Below are 19,584 nucleotides of genomic sequence, written 5' to 3'. Positions count from 1 at the left end.
CTTAACATCAGGAATGGCGCCCATCAGCAGGCACTGCAGTCAGTGCAGGCAGGTCATCAACATCTTAGTGCAAGTTCTGCTTTCCCATGTCCTGGGCGTGTTGGCTGAACCTTCAGCACTCAAGGAACAAGAGCAGAGATGATTCTGTCCAACAGCAGCCAGGCTGCTCACCGAGTTCACATGTAGTCCAGAATTTCTTCATTTTCGCTCCCATCAAAAGGCTTGAAGTCCCTTCCTCCTCCTCCTCTTCATCATCCTCATCCTCTCCAGATTCATATGCCAGCTGCTCTTTGCCATCTTCACTACTTGTTTAACCAAAGAAAGCCCTTCTCCTGGCACAGCGTACCTGGCTTCTTGATAGTGATGGGCAGACTGTAGTTATACGTGCTGCGTTTTGCTTTCACAGGCATATCGTTAGGGGCGTAACCTAGAGGTGAAAAAAGAAATCCAGTCATGAACTGAGGGCAAGCACCCTGCAGAATAGCCCTAGCTCAGTAACAGAAGTGCTGGACTGGTGCGTGAAAGGCGGGGTGGCCTTTGGGATACACTGACTTTAGCGAGGTGGGGAGAGGAGACCTATCAGATCAACAAGACCCTTTAACCTGGAAAGAGGGGGAGATGTGATCTGATGGTAATGACTGGATGCCAGCTCTGTTATGGATTTATTAGATGACCTCAGAACCTCCTTTCCCTCACCTTGCTCTCTGCAAAACCAGAGCAGGGGAACCCTATGTCCCAAGGTCTGAGACCTAGCGTCCTGCACAAGATGTAAAGAAGCAGGAACACCCAGCTGATGCTCCCTGCCTCTGCTTCCTAGCAGCTTCAGACAGGCACGAGGGCAGATACACAGATGCACCATGTAATAGGCCAAATACAGCAACAGAAGTTTCAGCTTCAAGGAGCCAAAATAATACAGAAACAACTATGGAACTGAACACAGCGGTCTCAGTGGCGTCTGCTGAGACTTCTTCTATCAGTCAGACTTCGGATTTGCCCGTCGTTATCCTCAGAAAAACAGACAATGTCTGTCCAGCAGCCAGTCTGCTCTCCAAAAGGGCTGGAGAGCTCTGCAGAAGGCACATTGCAAAATTCATTTTCAGAATACGGGCAACTCTAAGGAAGACAATTTCAGAGCCCTCAGTGGAATTTCAGATACATGCCACTTGCTTTCCTGACGTGATATTGTCATGCCTTGACTAATTTTTATCCCATCCATCATTTCAAGGGGAGCTGCAGCTGTTCAGGACACCAAATATTCCTGTATCCCTTGCACAATATGCCAGTACAGCCCTCCTCCTTGGATAGATTAGAGAACAGAAAAAGTAAATGTGTGTTTTGCTAAGGGCACAAAGGACAGCTGATATCGAACTGGAGTGGAACCCAAAGGCCTGGATTTGTATTCCTGGCCTAATTACACAGGCCCATATCTCACCCCTTAACAAGGTTAAACAGGAAACACAATCACAAAACCTTCAGAGAAGCCAGCAGCAGTTACAACCACAACAATTTTTGGCGAGGTCTGCATGCCACAGCACAGTGCTCAGCCCAGCTCAGGATTAAGGCACATACCTTTCTCAGCTCTTCCTCCACTTTTTTATCCACAGGATTGGTGCACACTTTCTTCCAGGTCTGTACAGCAGCATCCAGGGGTTTAGTTGGGATTTCCTCATCATCAAAGTTCACAAAGATAGCGTTGTGCGGGCGACGGGCCCTGCTGAGGCCAATCAGGTTCTCTCCAGACACCTGGGGATTGTTGTACCCCTCCCTAAGAAAGAGGGAAAGGATCGGGTTTGCTCTCTGCCTCTGGCACACACGGACTCGGGGCCTTCACGGGAACATACAAAAATGGAAGTTTGTGCTCCAGATTTCGGAAGAGAAGGGACTCAGCCATGTGAGCAATGGGTTGGTTTACCTTTGGCCCCACCTCCCTCTGGGTTTTGGAGTCACTTACTGGCACCATAAAAGAATCCTGTGACACCACTCAGGAACGAAAATTGAAATTAAAAAACCCTGCAAAGCTACACCAGTTGCACAATGAGAGGTCCCCTGTACTATCTGACAGAAATCCCTCAGGCTGTTGGCTACTAACCTGCAGGAAATGTATTTGCAGCCCAGAAGGCTTTACCCTCTGCATTTGCTCTGTTGTAATTACTACAGTTCAGTAGGGTACAGGGACAAGGCAAGATGGAAATTCAGTTATTACTTCAATCTAGAAATACGATCTTTTTTTTTATTTAAGTGCCATTGAAGGACTACAGTGAGAAAATGAAAGATGTTTCTCGTGGGAGATCTCACAGATTGTTCTTCTGGCAAAACCAGCCGGGGGCCAGGAGGGAACAGGTCCGGTGAGCGCGGTCACAGGAACATATGGCATCGACTCCTGCACACTCCCCCCTCAGCTCCAGCCCACTGGAAGCAGGCAGAAAGCCGGGCTCACTGCATCCCACACTGCGTGTAGCGTGCTGGGGGAGGCAGTCATCTTCACCAGGTCACCAGGTCCCCGCACCTGGCAAGTCCTCAAGTGGAAGTTTTGCTGAGGTTTCTGCTGCCAGGCAGTTTCTCAAGTGTGCCTGCCTCTGTTGTACCAAATCAAGGGCGATAGAACAAAAAGGTGAAGGTCTCCATCCCCACCCCATGCAACCAACCCCCCTGCGGTGCTTGAGCTCCCCCTTTCCCGGGGGTACCCTGTGCACAGCAGCCGGGGTCTATGGGACAGCTCCAGCGCTACTGAGCCCCACTCCCCCCACCGCCATGGAGTCCTTCAGTCAGGGTTTTTGGTGTGTCGTGGGGTGTGTGTGTTAGTGTGTTAGTGTCGCAGCCGCTGCTGTTCCTCTTGCTCATCCCAGCAGGGTGGGCAATGGGGGTGTTCATTCTGTGAGAGCTCCAGGACAGGGCAGAAGCAGAACCACCAGCCCCAAATACCCAGGAGCCATGAGCTGGCCTCCCTCTCCAAAGTGATGAGCCTGGTTTAGAAATCGTGATTAAAAAAAGGAATTATATATTCGCTGTTTTCAGCCTGTAGGGTGCAGTAGTACCGCATTTTCAGCTTAAAAACTGTAATTCCCTTGGATCTGCCATTCAAGCTCTGAGAGCACACCTGATTATTGTCAGACTTGAGAGGAAACCTGCAAAGCTGTGAGAGCAGGTGGCAGCACTGAACAGGGAAATGCTCTAAAAGGAGACCACCCTGGCATCATTCACATGTGGTTTGGATGGTATTAACTCCCTGGGTGAGCTTGAGAAGAGGTCCTCTGGCTTGTGCTGTGGTTGCTTCCTTTGTGTTTCCTAGGGAAGTGTACACCAAAACCCTGCTTCCCTCGGAGAGGAGGCAAGGAGGTTTTGTGAGCTGTAAGTTGTTGGGGAGGTGAGTACATAAATCTTCACAGAATATACAAACCCATAGCAAGGTAAGTCAGTCCTGCTTCGCTGTAGTTTAGTGCCAGAACATTGATCTCTGGGCTGGATAGTGAGGTAAATCAGGAAGAGTGTAAAAGCAATATGAGACCAAAGTCAGCTTCAGTTTATCCCTCTGCAATAGGTGTATGTACAGTTCCCGAGCTCCTCTTCCTTTTGTCCTTATTTTTTGTGTTGCATTTAATCTAGTGGAAGGCTGTATCTCTGTCTCACAGATATTAGAGGACCCACTGGGCTGAGAGATTCAACAAACATGACGCGAGTTCTTCACAAATTGCAAACACTCTTATTTTCATTAGGATTTCATGGCATTCTTGGAAGACTGGGCTCTGACTGGAGTGTCTGGGCTGAATACCATTTGGGGAAATACTACATTTCCTAGCTAACATCTGGCTGAAGTTTCTTCTTTACTTTCTATTCTATTGACTGTGCACCATGAGCTTTTAAACTGACACTGTGTTCCACCTCAGGAATAGTTATAGCCGGATACAAACTGTTTATGGGAAAGGGCTATAATATATAAATATGATACAGTGGCCAAAACTGTCAGAAGTTAAAACATTATTTCTAAGTGCCCTCTGCCATGCCTTAGATACCAAATGACACAGAACCTTTTTCAGGAACAGTGATGTTCAAAATGCCTGATAATGGGCTTCCAAACTATTTAAGATCTTGGTTATGGAGAGCAGAAACTCCTTTTGGAAGTAGTTTGCTTGGTGGAACTTTGTTCCAGTGTAAGCCAGAATGGATTATTCAGCTCTCGGCTACACCCGTAAAAATCTCTATCAGCCCTGTGCAATGCCCAGATAGTGGAGGGCAGAATGTGCTTCATTTCCTTCCACATTGTGTTCTCTTTTATTGTTAGCAATGTTGCATGGTGTAAAGACTCCAAATTACAGTCTTATTTTTCACATTATTATTGCCCCTCCTCCAAAACCAAGTCTTTGCCAGGCCTTTCAGTCCTTGGATCGTGCGACTTCACCAGCTTTTATCTCCCTCCTTTGAGCCACAGTTTTTCCTCACTCATCTTTGTAATCTGACATTGTGATTTGTTCACTTGCATGCTTGTTTTTCTCCTCGAAGAAGATTTGCTGAATCATTGGGGAGGAGGTAAGAGCTCTAGAGGCAGCTGGTGGCCAGTGATAAAACCACGGCCACATCCAGTCTTCAGGGTTTGCAGATGACAGCCCTTCAGTTGAAGGCCTGAGCCACATTCCCTTCCAAGCTAAGATTGCTGGGGACTTTGGGATTGAGGAAGTGGGGCCAAAGAGGTGGTGCCCCAAAAATATAAATTATTGATCCTGACAACCACAAGGTTTGTGTTGTATCATCTCCTGCAAAATTTATAATGATGCTGTGAGAGAACTTGCAGACTAGGGGCTAAACCCTGCTGAGTGTTGTATATTGTACCCGCTCCAGCGGGAACACATAGTTAAGAAAACAGGGATTTGGCTTGAAATACGTCATGGTATGTTTGGCTGCTTCCAGACATGCAGTAGTAGCAAGGTGTAGTGTGAGCGAAGATGTGCCAGGGCTCCAAGGCATTCATATGCCTGTTTATTTGGAGAGGATACACCAAATTCCGTTGGTATAAGTTATGCCGCTGGTTTCATCACAACGGGTCTGAATTTTGCCCTCTGCCTAACGATCAAAATAAGAGCTGGGAGCTAAAATGCCTTGGTTCATTTCTTAGGTCTTTCACTCACTCTCTGTATGACCTTGAGTTACTTTCTCTCTCCCTGGCTCTTAGTTTCCTTGCAGTAAATCAGGGATAAGATACTTCCACCTTTGTGGAGCATTTTGAAATCTTTAGGCAGAGTGTGCTATTTAAATGCAAAGTATCGCTAGTATTTCTGAGTCCTCCAACACCACTGTTGTGACACTATGCAGCAGGCATACAGACACAGCGCTCTGACTTTCTAGCTAATTGTTTTCTTAAATTCCAGTTCAGATGGCAAACCTAAGCTGTCCCACGTGCATTCACTCTGAAACCAAAGACCTTCTCCTGCTGTCAGCTCTGCCCTTAATGTAAGGCACTAGAAAGTGAGTTTTGTGCATGTTTTTGTAAGTATCTTCCAGAACTCAGAAATAAAATCTCCCCAATAGCACATGATACTTTTCCTAAGAACAGAGTTTTAATTTGGGATGTTCTACCTGAAGTTATACTTCAAGAATATGAGATAGAAAGTTGGTTAAGAAACTAGACTGGAAGTGCAGGTGACCTGAGTTCCATTTCTAGTTGTCCTACTCGAATTTGGGCAAATATTTTCAAGTGAAAAATGCGTATCAGGTTGGCAGATAAAAAACACAGAGACTTTGCTTTGATGCTTTATGCATTTTCTGTGGGAATTTTCACAATGCTGGGTGGTGTTCCAGTGTAAGATTGCTGGGCATGTGCAGCAATTCTACCTTGCTCTTATCTGTAGATCTCAGAGCATGTCCGTGTTATCCCCACTTTGCAGATGGGAAACCTGAGACACAGAGAGGGATAGTGACTGGCTCAGATCAGCTGACAATGGTAAAGCCAGGAATACAATCCTCCTTCTTTGAGTTTTGAGTCTCAAATTGAATATTCTCCATGATGCTACAATACCAGAAAATGCAGCTGCAGTTCCTGGACTCTCTTTTCCAGGTGCTGGCACACCTCGGTGTCTGCTGAGCCTGACTGATTTACAGTCAAGCTACTACAGGCTGGATCTAAATAAGGAGCTGGGGCAGGGATGTCTGACTGACACACTGGTTCACCATGTCCACACTCTCAGGATGGGGCCCTTTCAAGAACAGGAATGCTCCATCATCTGTGACTTCCCCTTCCCCAACTGAGACAAGAGATAATTTCTATTTTATAAAGAGAAGAAACCAGCGGACTTGACCACTGCCAAAAATCCCACCAAAGCTCCTAATATAGAAGGGTCTGGGATGTAAGATAAAGTCCCATTGCTTTAAAATTATTCAAAAGGAAGGCAGAATCAGTAGGGTAGGGTTTTTTAACTCCTCATTCTTTATGAGGAAGCCTTGAACCTCAGAATTGTGTTGGCCAGTGCTGAATGTGGCTGTTGTACTTAGAACTTGCTTAGGAGCCCTTGATGAACAGAGGAATTAAACGACTTAGAGGTTGCTCATGGCCTGGAGAAGAGTAGATTATGGGTTGGAGCAGAAACAGCTGTGAGAAATTTGGCCTGAGAGTGATGCAGAAACCACAGGGGTGTGACCCATCTCATGTAACTTTAGATGTCTACAGATACTAGGCTCCCCTTTCTCTTCAGTGGGAGAAGTAGGTGTGTTGAAGGCATGACTTCTGTCCTGTTCTAGATATGTGCTTGAGGAGGAGGTAAATCGCTCCCTAGATATGTTACTTACCAGAAAGGGAGCCTCTGAGTGACTAGCTCACATTGGAGATATCCTCGCCTACATCGCTGCTGCAGGTTTCCTGCCTTATAGCCCATGGAGGGCTTGGGACAGCACTTGCATCCCGCAGCCAAGTGTGAACGCATCCTCCCAGCACAGGGTCAGGGCTTGCACTGGGGCCAGCTCGCAGTAAAATCCCCTGCTGTAGGCAGGACCCCAGCCACCAGCTTGAACCCAGCCAAAGACCCAAAGGCGGGCCGGATGCGGAATGACAGCTGTCTGTATGGTCTCGTACTAAATGAAGTATGTTGAAGCTGCTGATCTGACGCTGCTTCTATCCTACATGGCACATCCTCAGCAAGGAAATCAAGCAGAGGATGTGCCATGCGGGAATCTTTTTACCCTGACTGTCATGGCTGAGGTATACAGACAGGGAGCTTGCACAGGCTGTGCTTGTCCAAGGGAGCTCATCCAAATGGAAGAGAGTCTCTCTGCTACGATCTTCCACTGTATTGATTTGGTTATTGCTGCCCTAGGAGTAAGTGTGGAGGGGTATTTGCTGGCCCGTACTTTTGCAGCTCAAATGGGAACAGTCAGGTTTTTCCTCTTCTATTCACTGAGGGTTGTTTTTACTATTTTTCAGAAAGAGTAAAGGGAAAACAAAGCAATTATCTGTATACCAAAACTTAGTGACTAGTGTTATTTTGAAATGCTAGATTTCCCTCCCAAACCTAGGGAAGGCAGCATGGGGGAGAGCTGCTGCTCTGGGCTCTGAACAGGAGCAGCTTGTTCAGTAAGCATCTGAATTGTTTGCTGTAAATCTGACTCCCTGCTGGGCAATATTCCGAAGAAAACCTACCCCGTGCATTCCCTCAGGCCCCTATGTTCACATTTGCAACTCTCATGCTGCACTTAGCAGGGTTATTTGCATGGATGGGGGCTCCCTTGTTGATGCCTGGGTGGCAGAAGCGAAGGGCTGACAGGCCTTTCCTGCCAATCTGTCTGTTGTTCAGATGAAGTGGTTGGAAAGTGCTCGCTCTCCAGTTCCCTCTTTGGCTCAGGCACTCCGATAAGGCATGGGCTGTCCTATCTTGCCCTGGGAGCTGTTCCTCCTCCCTAACAGGCCCGCTTCGCCAGCTGACAGTTAGCAGCCGGCAGTGCTTGATAAACTTATCAGACCAAAGCTGAGCCCAGTGCACGCTCAGCTCCTCCCCAGCCTCAGATTTCCCATTCCTGGGGACTCTTTGCTCTCTGCCTGCCTTGCCATCTGGTACGGTGAACACAGATCACCCTTGGGCCAGCAGGTCAAAATCAGCCTAAGGACCAGATTGAAAAATGCTTGTATTGAAGCAGCGCCTTTAAAATGAGGGCGCCACGTGGGATGTTCGTAGCACCCGTATCCCGCTCTGCCTTCCTCCTTGGAGTATTATTCACCAGTGGCAATGCTGCTCATGTCTGGTTTATCCTCTCTGTTTCTGCTTGCCCTGTTTCTCCACTCATTGGGTGGTTTAGTGGTTTTAATGTGTGCCCACTTGAAGGATTTCTTTCTACGCCAGTTACAGAATTAGGTTGCTTTGCTGAATTCAGTTTCTATCACTTGTTATTAGTATCGCAGTAGCACTTAGGCGTTCCAGCCGAGATCAAGGCTCCATTGTGCGAGGTGCTGTATGTAGCAGATAAGGAGGGGCAGTCCCGTTCCTGACTATCTTACCGTTGAAATAAACAAGTGCAATGAAGGGGAGAGGGGGAATTATTATCCTCCTCTCACAGATGGGGTGAAGCTTTCTGTGAGCTTCATAGTGTGCTGAACAACTTCAGAAATCCAACGCTCATGTCTTGCCCGAGGTCGTGCAGGAAACGTGTGGCAGATCTCAAGTCTCAGTTCAGGGTTGCAGCCTTAAGATCAGTGTGTGTCCATGGTGACTGTGAGTTGAAAGAAGGTGGGTCAGGAAAAAAAACCTCTGCAAGGATCTGTGTTTTCTTAGGTCTCATCCAGCACAGAGGCAAGCAACTGATTTAACTATCCTTGAACAATTTTGGTGTGGCTGTTCTGGGTCATCTCCTCTGTGTGGATGTGCTATTCCAGCAGAAAAATGGAAAAACATCTCTGCTTTGTGAGCAGAATAAGTGATAAAAAATTGTTTGTGGTGTATTTTTTTTATTCTGTAGCAGCTTTGCAGGTCAAGCTCCCTGTTTGTTCCCAGGTTAGGCCCTTAACGGCAGGCAGGAATGTTTGTCCTACGCAAGGAAACGTGTGTATGCAGCTATTTCTGGGAGACTGGCTAATGCCTTCAGGTTTCCCCTTGCGTGCCATGCTGGTGGGCTAGAACTAACCTACTGGTGTGTCCCCATCACCTACGACTGCGCGGCCCTGGGGGAACGACCTCCTGTGAGGTCAAGGGACTCTGCTCTTATCTTTTTTTCACTGAAAACGCTTTCTTGTGACGTCTAGGGTGGGAAGCAACTGGACTCAGCAAATAATTGTTTTTCCAATACCACCTGTACCCAGCTGGAGCCTAATTCTTCTCTGTCCTTCCCCTCAGTTCCTTTTAAGCCTTCCCTGACCATTGCCAACACAACGTGAAAATTTCAGGGTTTTGCCTTCTCTAGGATTCTACTCTGTGGAGGTTAATACAACCTGTAGATAAGCTCCAGCGTAACGCTGTGCAAGCTGGGAACACACCTTGCTTCCCGCAGGTGTCCCGTGGCTCTGTCTTCATTAGGAAGAGCAAGATGCAAACTGCGTCCAAACTTAAATCCACCCTTGATCATAGTATTTCTGGGCTGCTGCTCTCAGCGCCTGAAGGGGGTCTGGAAGACACAGAGGCACCTCTCTCCTTCTGACAGATGCCCGGGGTTATTGCTTTGCATGTACCTCATTTGCTAAACAAAACAGCCCAAAGACCAGGATTTTCTTTCCTTGGCAATAAAGGGAAGAAGGTGTGAAGAGGACTGGGGAAGTGCCGGATACAGGGCGGGCTCTGAGAGAGGCAAAAACAATCAGCTCTTTCTTCAGCCACAAAGATTAGTTGAGATTTTGTTTTTTGTTATCTGTTTCCTTGATTGACCAACCAGAATGTTTTTTTGATGCAAGGGGCGATGGTGGGACAGGGGTTGTTTTCAGAGCAGTCAGAACTGGGGAGGATTTGCATGTTTGGAGAGCAAGGCCAGGTGTGTTTGGAGTTGGTGACAGTCACGGCCTGATCCTGACAGGCGCTGAGCATCTTTGGGTACCCATTGTGTGGATTCAGTAGCTCCAAGGATCAGGGAAGCCCTTTGCCTGCTCCATGCAGCAGGCCTGCCCATGGCTGATGCCGTGTTGAGAGCAGAAGGCTCTCCCCCAGCCTGGGGTGGGGAGGTTCAGGCAATGCCGGATCTGCTTCCTTCCTCACTCCTTCACCTGCATTTCCAGAGCTTCAGGGGGTGCAGAGGAAAGCCCAGGGAACTGTGCAGAATGCCGCTGTCACCTCCTGAGGCTTCGGTCCCTCCATCTTCCTCCTCACGAGACGGCTTTCCCTGATCAGAGATTGCAGCGGACAAGGGGCTGTGGAGCTCTGCCTCTTTTCCTCTGGGCTGCTGGCATCGATACACCCCAAGGAAGGACGGGGCTCAGGGAGAAAGGAGGCAGATGGTGTTACCTGGTTGTCGGAAAGTGGCACCTTGTTACTCTAGGGGAAGAAACTGTAGTACCTTTGCGGAAAACTCGGCAAGTTAATTCCCTCTCCTCTTCCTCCCTTCTCAGGTCACCTTCTGACTCTGGCTGTACCGTCTCACTGGCGCCCTTGCCAGCTGGCCTCCATCCACAGCCTGTGTTTCTGCAGATACGCTCCCAGCGCATGTGGGAGTGGGTCAGCCTGGCCCCCCCCGGGCTGCTTTGGCCACAGACATGTTTTCCTGAGCACGGCTCTGCGGCAGCACGCTGCCTAAGGCCACCCCAGTGCGTTTCCCTACTTGCTGCCCATGCATCTAAAGCAGTCCTTGCATCTCCTGGGGATGTGCTCACCAGGCTCCTCACAATACAAGGGTACGGCTGACACTGTCTCCTCTGGTGTAATTGCTCTTCAGTAGTCTCTGGGCTCAGTAACCACAATAATGGTGAAAGCGGCTGCCTGCCCTGGGGAAATAGAAGACGGGACTGGGGTGATGGGTGCTTTGTTAGGAGGGAGAAGCAGGCTGGAGAAGCACAGCCTTAGGACAGAAGACCCCAGCCCACCCGTTGAAGGTTATACCTACTCTGTACCATGGAAATCAAAGATAGGAATGGAAATCTAATGGATACAGTAGCCCTTGTTCAGCAGGCTCAGAAGAACCAGCCATCTGATTTGGTTTTATGAGTGGTTTTACAGGCAGTCTTGCCACAGTGCCGATCAGTGGGTGCCAGCACTTCCCTCCAGAATGGCCAGAAGTGGGGAGTGTCAGATGAGTCAGGCACGCCTGCTGTCCCCAGGACACAGACAGGGAAGCCTGTGCTGGTGTGCCCATGTGTTTTGGGGCTGGAGGGTATTAGCTCCTGAGCAGTTCAGATGCTGACATGCTCTTTAAATATTTCTGTTTGCAGATTTGTGGAGGACAAGGGGAATAACAAACACAGTTTGCATTTTTGGCAGCAGCTTTAATGAGCTGAAATGGCTTTACCTTGAGTAAGACTTGTGCACGTATACATGTGTGAGAGTGTTCACGTGTGTGTGTGCGCCTGGTGTCACGGTCAGGACCTGGGGACCAGTTCCCTAAGCCCAGTTCTGTCACAGGTTATACACCTCCCGTGGAGCCCCTGCGCTGACCAGGTTCTGGCATGACCCAGGAAAGGACAGCAGAGTTTTAACGGGGGGTTCGATAACCCCGTCTGCTGGGCACACAGTCCCGTGTCATTTGATGCAGTTGTTGCTCTGGACAGCGGACTTGCTGCCTGCCTCGGGCTCTGCACAAATCTGTCTCTGAAGATGAATGTCCCCTGATCCCAGGCTTTGAGCGCTGTTTGTGGCTGTTCTGCAGCCAACAGGCCCCTGCTCCCTGCATTTGTCTTCTTTCATGTCTAAGTTTGGGAGCCCTGTTCCTGATGGGAGCCCTGCTCTGCATGTGAATTTCCATCTTTATTTCCACTCAACCGTATGGGGCAATGCTGTACTCTTTCCCTTCTCCTCTTCCCCTCCATCCCCACTGCCTGCATCTCCAGAGCCAAGTATGAGCCTTTCTTGAAATGGATGTTTTTAACATGAAATACAGTGTGTTAGCCCAGTTACTGAGAGGGAACAGATTTATCAGATAAATCCCAGCAGGCCTGTACATGTTGTCACTGTCTGGTATAGTGCAATAAAAAAATATGTTAGAATAAGTATAAATACATATTTACAGTGTACAAGTAAAGCCCGGAGTAGACTCTGTTTTGAGCTTCCAGAATGCATATTAATGGCTAACAGCTTAGGCACAGCATAAAACAGGGGCGAGTACATTTTAGGTCTTAGTCACGAGAATGGCTTTGGATTTACAGCAGTGTAACTGAGGGCAGGACAGACCTCTTCTCTCCTGGCAATAGATGAATTTTCCACTTGGACCGTTTCTTCTTTGCCCATGATGGCAGCCTTCCTTCATAAGCATTCAGAGTGAAATGGCTAGCACCACAGCCCATTCTCCAGGCTACTTCCCACCGGCGTCATTGTCCAAGGCCATGTGTTCAGGGATGTAGTTATGGAGCAGGCTGTGTGCTGCTACAATGCCCCAGTTAACTGAAAGCACTTGTCTTTTTAATGCTATAATAATACTTTGTCCTTCCTGTTAAGAACTCAAGGGACTCTACAAACCTGAGTGAATGACTCCACATCACCAGGAGGGGTGGAGAAATAAAAGCCCAGTGCAGTGACTTGCCAAAGGTTATATAGTGAGAACGTAGCAGAGCTTGGAGGGGAACTGGCTCTTTACTTGTTCCAGTGCTTTGCTTCAACCCCTAGACCTGGAAGGAGGAGGAGGAAATACCACTGCTCTGTTTGTATAGTATTTGTAAGGTAGTCACATCTTTTGCAACGTGTACAGGCTAGGTCACTTCCTCCTTTAAGAGAGTGGCTGGAAAGCAGAACTCTGGCCCTTGGCATTGATATTCAAGGGCCATTCCTGGCCACGCAGTGACACAGGATTGCCCAGGACAGCTCTAAGCCGGTATGTCCAGCATGCAGAGAAATATTGTGGGACATACCAGCCTGGATTCCAAGGGCAGCCAGTCTCTCTTGCATGGTACAGAGACATGGGACTTATTAGCTTATGCCTAGTGCTGTGGCGTGGCTCGTCCCGGAGCTTGCTTGGCTGCCACTAACCCAGGGATCTTTGCAGTATGGTGCGTATGAGGAATGCATTTAGAGACCCCTGTTATCAGCTAGGGATAGAAGCTGTTTTTTCAGTATCTTCCTCCCACTCCAAGCTAAAAATACAACACAGTTAACTTGTCATTCGATCACAGTAAGTGTTCTGCTGAAGGAAAATTACTTTAGGTGTCTGTTGCCAGAATTTATGACCTGGGCAAGTCTCTGCAGAAGCCCTGTCCAAGTTGAACACAGCTCACTGAATGCAGTCTATTTGCATGCCCCAGCCTTATCTTCCTAACCATCAAAGCAGAACATGGTTACGGTACTAGCTTGGCACAGATTGTTACTACCACTAGTCCAGGAGTTCCCACCTCACTGCTGGTCAGTCTGATGAACCGAATTCTGCGTGTGGTGTAAATCCAGAGTAATAGTGATCTTGGAGGAATTCCTCTGGATTTGCACTTGAGCAGGTGATGTCAGATCTGGGCTGGTACCTGTGGTAATTGAAAAGTGAGAGGTCCCCACAGGTTTCTTTGTCACTTACTGGGATGTGCAAGGCCCTGGGGTGCCGGAACACCGAAGCCAATGACATGACTTTGCCAGTCCCCAGGGGAACGTAGGGAGCTATATGAGCTTTATGAGGTGGGCAGCCCCATGCTGGATGGAGATGCTGGGGAGGGTTGTCTTCCCTGGAGCATGCACTGGCAGTGGGAGCTCCAGCAAAGAACTGGAGCCACCCCTCACTTGAGACTGTGTTGGGTCTCTCGGTGCCTCCGTAGATCCACCTTGCGCTGGAAGCCCTTGGCACAGAGCTCACAGCTGAAGGGCTTGAAGCCGGTGTGCTTGCGGCTGTGAGTGATGAGGTTGGAGCTCTGGCTGAAGGCTTTGCCGCATACCTGGCATTTGTGAGGCTTCTCCCCTGCAGGACAGAGAAGGTGGTAAGAAACACTTCAACAGATGAGAGAAGGGAGGTAGAAATGCCCTTTAGCAGACTCGGACCTGACTGGTTATGCTTGGGCATCAGACTGCTGCCAGCCCCGGTGTCCTGCTAATGCATCTGCACTCTGATCCAGCATCAGAGGGTGAGAAGAACCAGAGGCAGTTCTCCCCAGCTGTGTGCCCCACGCCCTGTCTGCATCCAGGGCTGGGTATAACCATGACATGCACCAGAGCCTGGTCAATAACCACCTCCTTGTTGCACAGAGGAGGACATGCATCTCAGTGATGCTTACACCTTCTGCTGTCTTACTGCACAGGGAAGAATGATTTTTCCAGTGCCTCTGGACACTTACCCCCAGTCCAATGTTTCTATATTCCTGTGTCTGGGGACTATGTATGTATATCAACATGATGGACTCTAATTTGCATTTGCTTATTGTGTATATTTGGTTTCTCACCAGTGTGGATGTAAGTGTGTTTCTTCATATCCGACTTCTGGTGGAAGCGTTTGCCACAGTATTGGCAGGGATAGGGCCGTGTGTCTGAATGGATCAGCAGATGAGTGGAGAGGGTGGAGGAACGTTTGAATGTCTTCCCACACATCTTGCACTCAAAACTTCTTTCCTGTTAGGGAAAGAAAATCATGGGATGCCTGTGGCTGCAAGACATGTGACAAAGCTTGAAGAGTTAAACCTTTGAGAATAATAGATTTGATAAGCAAATCTCCTCAGCTCATGGACTGATGTGCTAGGTGCAGTACAAAGAGAATGCAGGGAGGGTTACTTATGGAAATGGATTACATCTTGTGATCCAAACTCCTGTGCCCTTTAGGAGGAGGCGAGGCACAGAAGAACCAGTAGCAATGATCCTCCCCGCCCATCCAAGGAATTCTCAAGGACAGTCTGAGATTTCTGAGACCAAGATCTATGATCCACGGTCTTCAGAGCTCCTATCATTGTCACTGGGTGCTACAGGAAAGCCATCACGTTTGTAACCTAAGAAACGTCACTTCATCTGTGATGGAGTAAGCAACAGCTAAGGTCCAAGCACTAATGAGCGCTGGAGAGCTGGTTCTCTGGAAACATGCTACCCACCTGGGAGTGAATATGGGTGTGCTGCTCCAGGCTTACAGCGTGCCCAAAGGTTTTGCCACATACTTCACAAGCAAAGGGCCGGGTCCCACTATGAGACCTTCGGACATGGACCTCCAGTCCATGGGGAGTGGAGAATACCTGCAAAACAAAATGCCAGTGATTTTTTGACATGAGGCAGCTATGTCTCCATCTCCATTTTCAATTCTTCTCTTTATTTGATTCTTCCCTCTCATGGACCATGTGAACTGCATCATTCCTAGCACCCTTGTCCCCCAGTCAGGAGAACAAGCAGGTACTCATTTTGAGTTGCATGCATTGCACTTTGGTTTAACCCAGTGAAACACTGACATATGCAATGAGAATCACTCCAGGCCCTCCCCATCCCTGAGGTTCTCATCTGACACACACCTTGTTGCACTTCACACAGTGGTAGGTCTCCATGTCCGAGGAGTAATGCATGCTGTAATCCAAGGGGGGGTCAGCACTTGGCAGGAGGTGGCTTCCGTACAGGCTAACTGGGTGCTCCAAGAGAGCTGACTGCATGGTGGAAGACATCTGTCGGTAGCCATATGGCAAATGGAAAGCATCCCAAGAAAAGCCAGTTTTGTAGAAGGTAGGGGTGCTTGTTGCGTTACTGCAGTCTTTGATCTGCAGACCTGGGATGGCCATCTCTGGAGACGGAAAGAGAGAAGTGAGTGTCATGCCATTGCCTGCAGCTGGGCACCAGTAAAAAAGTTCCCCAGGTACCATTCCCCCATTTAATATCTTGCCTGAGCTTGGGAGTTGCAGTTGGTAACTCGTCCTTCTTTGATTTAAATCCTGATCCCCATACAAAGTTCTTATTATGACTTCGATTTCAATCTGACAGATTTTATGGGAGAGGGGATGCTAAGGGAATATTAACCCCCCTACCAGCCCTGCTTCATGTGGTGTTTGAACAAGCATCATGTGGACACCTGCCTTAACCCATATAGCACAGAGCTGCATTAGTCCTTGAGATTTGGAGGCTCATTCATTGGGAATCACAGCATCATCCTTCAGGGAGATGCTGATCTAGACCAGAATCATAAAGGGAAATACAGAATGCTCTTGATGAGCTCTGCCTGGGACAAGTTTGACCATTGATGTCAAAAAAAGAGCTGCCATTTACTGAAAATCTGGACCCAGCCGTAGGGGCTCCATAAGCCAGCCCAGCCCTGACCTCTTTTGCAATTGTGGCCTTGGGTAGCAGACCTTGAGCTGAAGGGCCGGGCAGCATCCTGCTCAGGTACTGGACAGGGACACTTTCTTCTTTCAGTTCAGATGGGTCCTTTTCTTGTTTTGGAACGACACATTCTAGGTTGTGTTTCTTAACGTCTTCCGGGGTCTTGTCTCCTATGGCTGTAATCACACAGTAGTGTCACAATTAGTTTATTCTAGCTGTTAAGAGAAGAGTTTATTAAGGTGGGTTTTGTACTTGTGTATGAACTCATGCTTGGATACATGAGCCCATGCGCAATTCCCTGACTAAGTGCAGAGTAGTGCAATCAGCACAGCAATCAAGGTCTGTCCATTGCTGACAAAGGGAAATTTCAAGCAGGATGAGATAGGCAAGGTAGAGGGGGGCAGGAAGAAATGATAGGACTCTTGATACCCTATACAGTTAGAGAAGATTAACCCTAGAAGGCCACATGTCTGTAAGAGTCATTTCCCTTTTAAAACCATTTTCATTTGTGTGGGTAACTAACAATCACTAACTTATTAACCTCCCCACCCCTCTCCTAAGAGAGTTCGGTATTGTTAACCTGAATTTATTGACAGACAAGTAGGGAAGCAGAGAGGGGAGGTAACTGCTTACGCAGTTGCAAGGGTGACCAGAGAGCCTCGTCTCCTCCTGCCCACACTCCCATTTCTCCATGCTTGTCCCAGTCCTTAAAGACACCAACCAGCACTTGTTAGAAGTAGACTTTATAGTAAGAATCTAAAATGGACAGAGGTTCAATACATGTGCCTCCTTTCTGCCGGAGATGGGACCGGGCTGCTGAAAGACAGTATTCATCTGTCGTCCAAACCCTCCTGCGCACCAGAGAGACACAACAAATGGCCAAAGGATGATGGCACGAATTGAAATTAAAATGTCACCTCCTTTCTTTTTTATCAAACTTATCATAGAACTGGACTCTAATTTGATAGCCAGAGCTAGAACAAAGGGTAAGCTGATCCTAGATTTGAATAGAAAATTTGAATTGTGCCTGAAGGAAGAAGATAATTGCACCGGCCCTGCCACTGCATGGATGGCTGTGGGAAAGCATGAACAGGAGCAGAGGGAGGACAGCAGGCATAGGCAGAAGCAGGGTTGGTTGGTGTAATAAAGTATATAGCAGCTGGCCCTTCACTTGTGAGTGTGTAGGACTCCTTTCGTAGTCAGTGTTAGGATGTCACTAGTATCTTTTCACTCTAGCTGTAACCTTCCTTGCAAATCATCGGGAGGAGGTGGTAACACACTGAGCTAGAGAAGATGTAGGTCCAGAGAGAACGTGGGCAGTGAACATAGCAAGCTGCAGATTGAGGTGGCAGAGCTGTGAGTTTGTAGAAGACTGACAACCAAGTGCATGTTCTTTTCCCAACTGTTGGTTACCTGAGGTTGGCCATCTTTCCCAAATGTGACCAACTCCACACAGCAATCTTGTATCTCGAATCTCCCCAGCAACCCAGCAGGAAACAAAGGGAGGATCTAAATTTGGTTTCAGTGGGACAGTGTGGATTTAGCCTAGATAAAGAGGGCACAGAGTGGGGGATCAGACTGACATCCCTGTGTGGAAGCCCTTAGTTGCTCTTTAGCTCATTCATCCTACTCCCTCAGCTTGCCTACTCAATTATTGACTTGCCCTGCTGTATTTTTACAAGCCCAGTGGATGCATTGACTCACCACTGAAGGGAGAGGTTATTGGATCCCATGTGAGTATAGGCAGGTCATCTTCCACAAAGCGGTGTTGATGATAGGTATGGGCCTTTTTGCTCTTCACCAAAAAGGAACGTGGCATTTTCCATTCACTGCCTGGGCAAAAACACAGAAAAACGGCAGGTAAATTTCTGCGGTTTGCAGGGTAATTTCTCGTTTGCTTCCCCAGCACATCAGCTCTGTATGCAGCAGTGATGAGAATTAAAACCTTTCTGCTGGGGAGACAGAGAGTTCATCTCAAAGGTCCCTCCACCCAGCTGAAGAGGGGGGAGAGTGGTTGCTTGGGTTTAGGTGCTTGATGGATCTCAACTCTGGAGAAAACACATAGCTGTGGAGGGGGCTAAGCGAAAAAACTTACTGCCAGACAGTGTCTGCCACTGAATGTAGAGATGGGATGGCAGACTGAAGATGGGATTGCAGATTACAGTATGCTCCGTAAAAATTACACTTCACAGTCTACCCCTAGGTTGAGGCAAAGGATTACTGCTATCTTTATATTGTAGGTGGAGAAATAGAGGCATACTTAAATTATGCTGTGTTACAGACCAAAACTGTGTCTGTGTCAAAGATACATCAGAACCCAGAATCTCTCTGCTGTAGCTCTCTGCTCTGGCTACAGGAGACGGTGCATCTCTGACCTTACCCTTCCTGAGAGGACACAGTGAGGACTGCGGGTTGGAGATCACCCCTTTGAGAAAGGGTCTGTCTTAGTGTTTGTACCGCACCTAGAAGAGCGCAGTCCCAAGCCATAACATGGGCTCCTCTGTGAAATTGCTACGCAAATAATAATTATACAAACAACATCAATAATAGAGAGACGCAGCAGAAAATCCCCGCAGCCATGATGTGTGATGAGTTTCCTTCTTCTTGGCTGCCGCTTGAGTATTTTGTATTCTGGCTGACAAACAATAGTCAAGCAGAGGCAGAGCAGAAGTGCTGGGTTAGAGAGGTTACCTTTTGGATCTGACTCAAATATCACAGACCGTTGAAATGGCGGGTTAGAAACAAACATAAAATGCTGAAATTTAATCATACAAAATTTTCTTGCAATGCATCTGTTATCTTTACCACCCAGAACCCAGCCCGCCCTGTGCCTGCTCCCCATGGCTAGTAACTGTTCTCATGTAGGCATTACGACAACAGGCTCGACGCTGTGTATGGCAATATCAGCTGGTGCCTTATTTGCATATGTATTTGCATTTTCCCTTGTAATTGTTCGGGATAGTAGCACTAAAAGCAAATCTTGCTATATTTCATATGAAAAGTCAGCAGTAAGTCCCAGCTTTCTGTTGATGGGAAAGTGCATTAAGTCGTTTTTTTTCCTGAGAGCCGTTGAAGGGTAGCCTACTTATTTACTTTAAAAAAAAAGAACAAAGTTTGCTTCTGTTAAGTAGGAATGACCTGAAACATCTGTGTAAGTCAGGACAGAGCAGTGTGTGCTCCTGGAATCCCAAACAGCCAGGGATGGAAAGGGTCTGCTCCCTAGGGTCCAGAAGTGCCTGCACTACCCCTACACGCTAAATGTAATTACAGAGCCCAGTGGTGTTTTGTTTAA

The 19,584-nt window shown here is 47.9% G+C and overlaps 1 protein-coding gene across 1 annotated transcript; it reads right to left on the bottom strand.

Moving 5' to 3' along the window:
• Positions 1 to 13,795: 13,795 nt before the first annotated feature.
• GFI1B (growth factor independent 1B transcriptional repressor) lies at positions 13,796 to 18,150 on the bottom strand. The gene is made up of 6 exons (XM_009819384.2): positions 17,997 to 18,150; positions 16,322 to 16,468; positions 15,497 to 15,759; positions 15,089 to 15,226; positions 14,453 to 14,618; positions 13,796 to 13,974 (listed from the first exon to the last, which is right to left on the bottom strand). Exons 1-6 carry the CDS (start codon positions 18,109 to 18,111, stop codon positions 13,796 to 13,798), a joined length of 1,008 nt encoding a protein of 335 aa, XP_009817686.2. The 5' UTR covers positions 18,112 to 18,150.
• Between the last annotated feature and the right edge of the window lie 1,434 nt (positions 18,151 to 19,584).

Source organism: Gavia stellata, chromosome 24, assembly GCF_030936135.1.
Source record: "Gavia stellata isolate bGavSte3 chromosome 24, bGavSte3.hap2, whole genome shotgun sequence".
Lineage (NCBI taxonomy): Eukaryota > Metazoa > Chordata > Aves > Gaviiformes > Gaviidae > Gavia > Gavia stellata.
The sequence above is the reverse complement of the archived record's forward strand: the minus strand, read 5'-3'. Positions and strand labels throughout refer to the sequence as shown.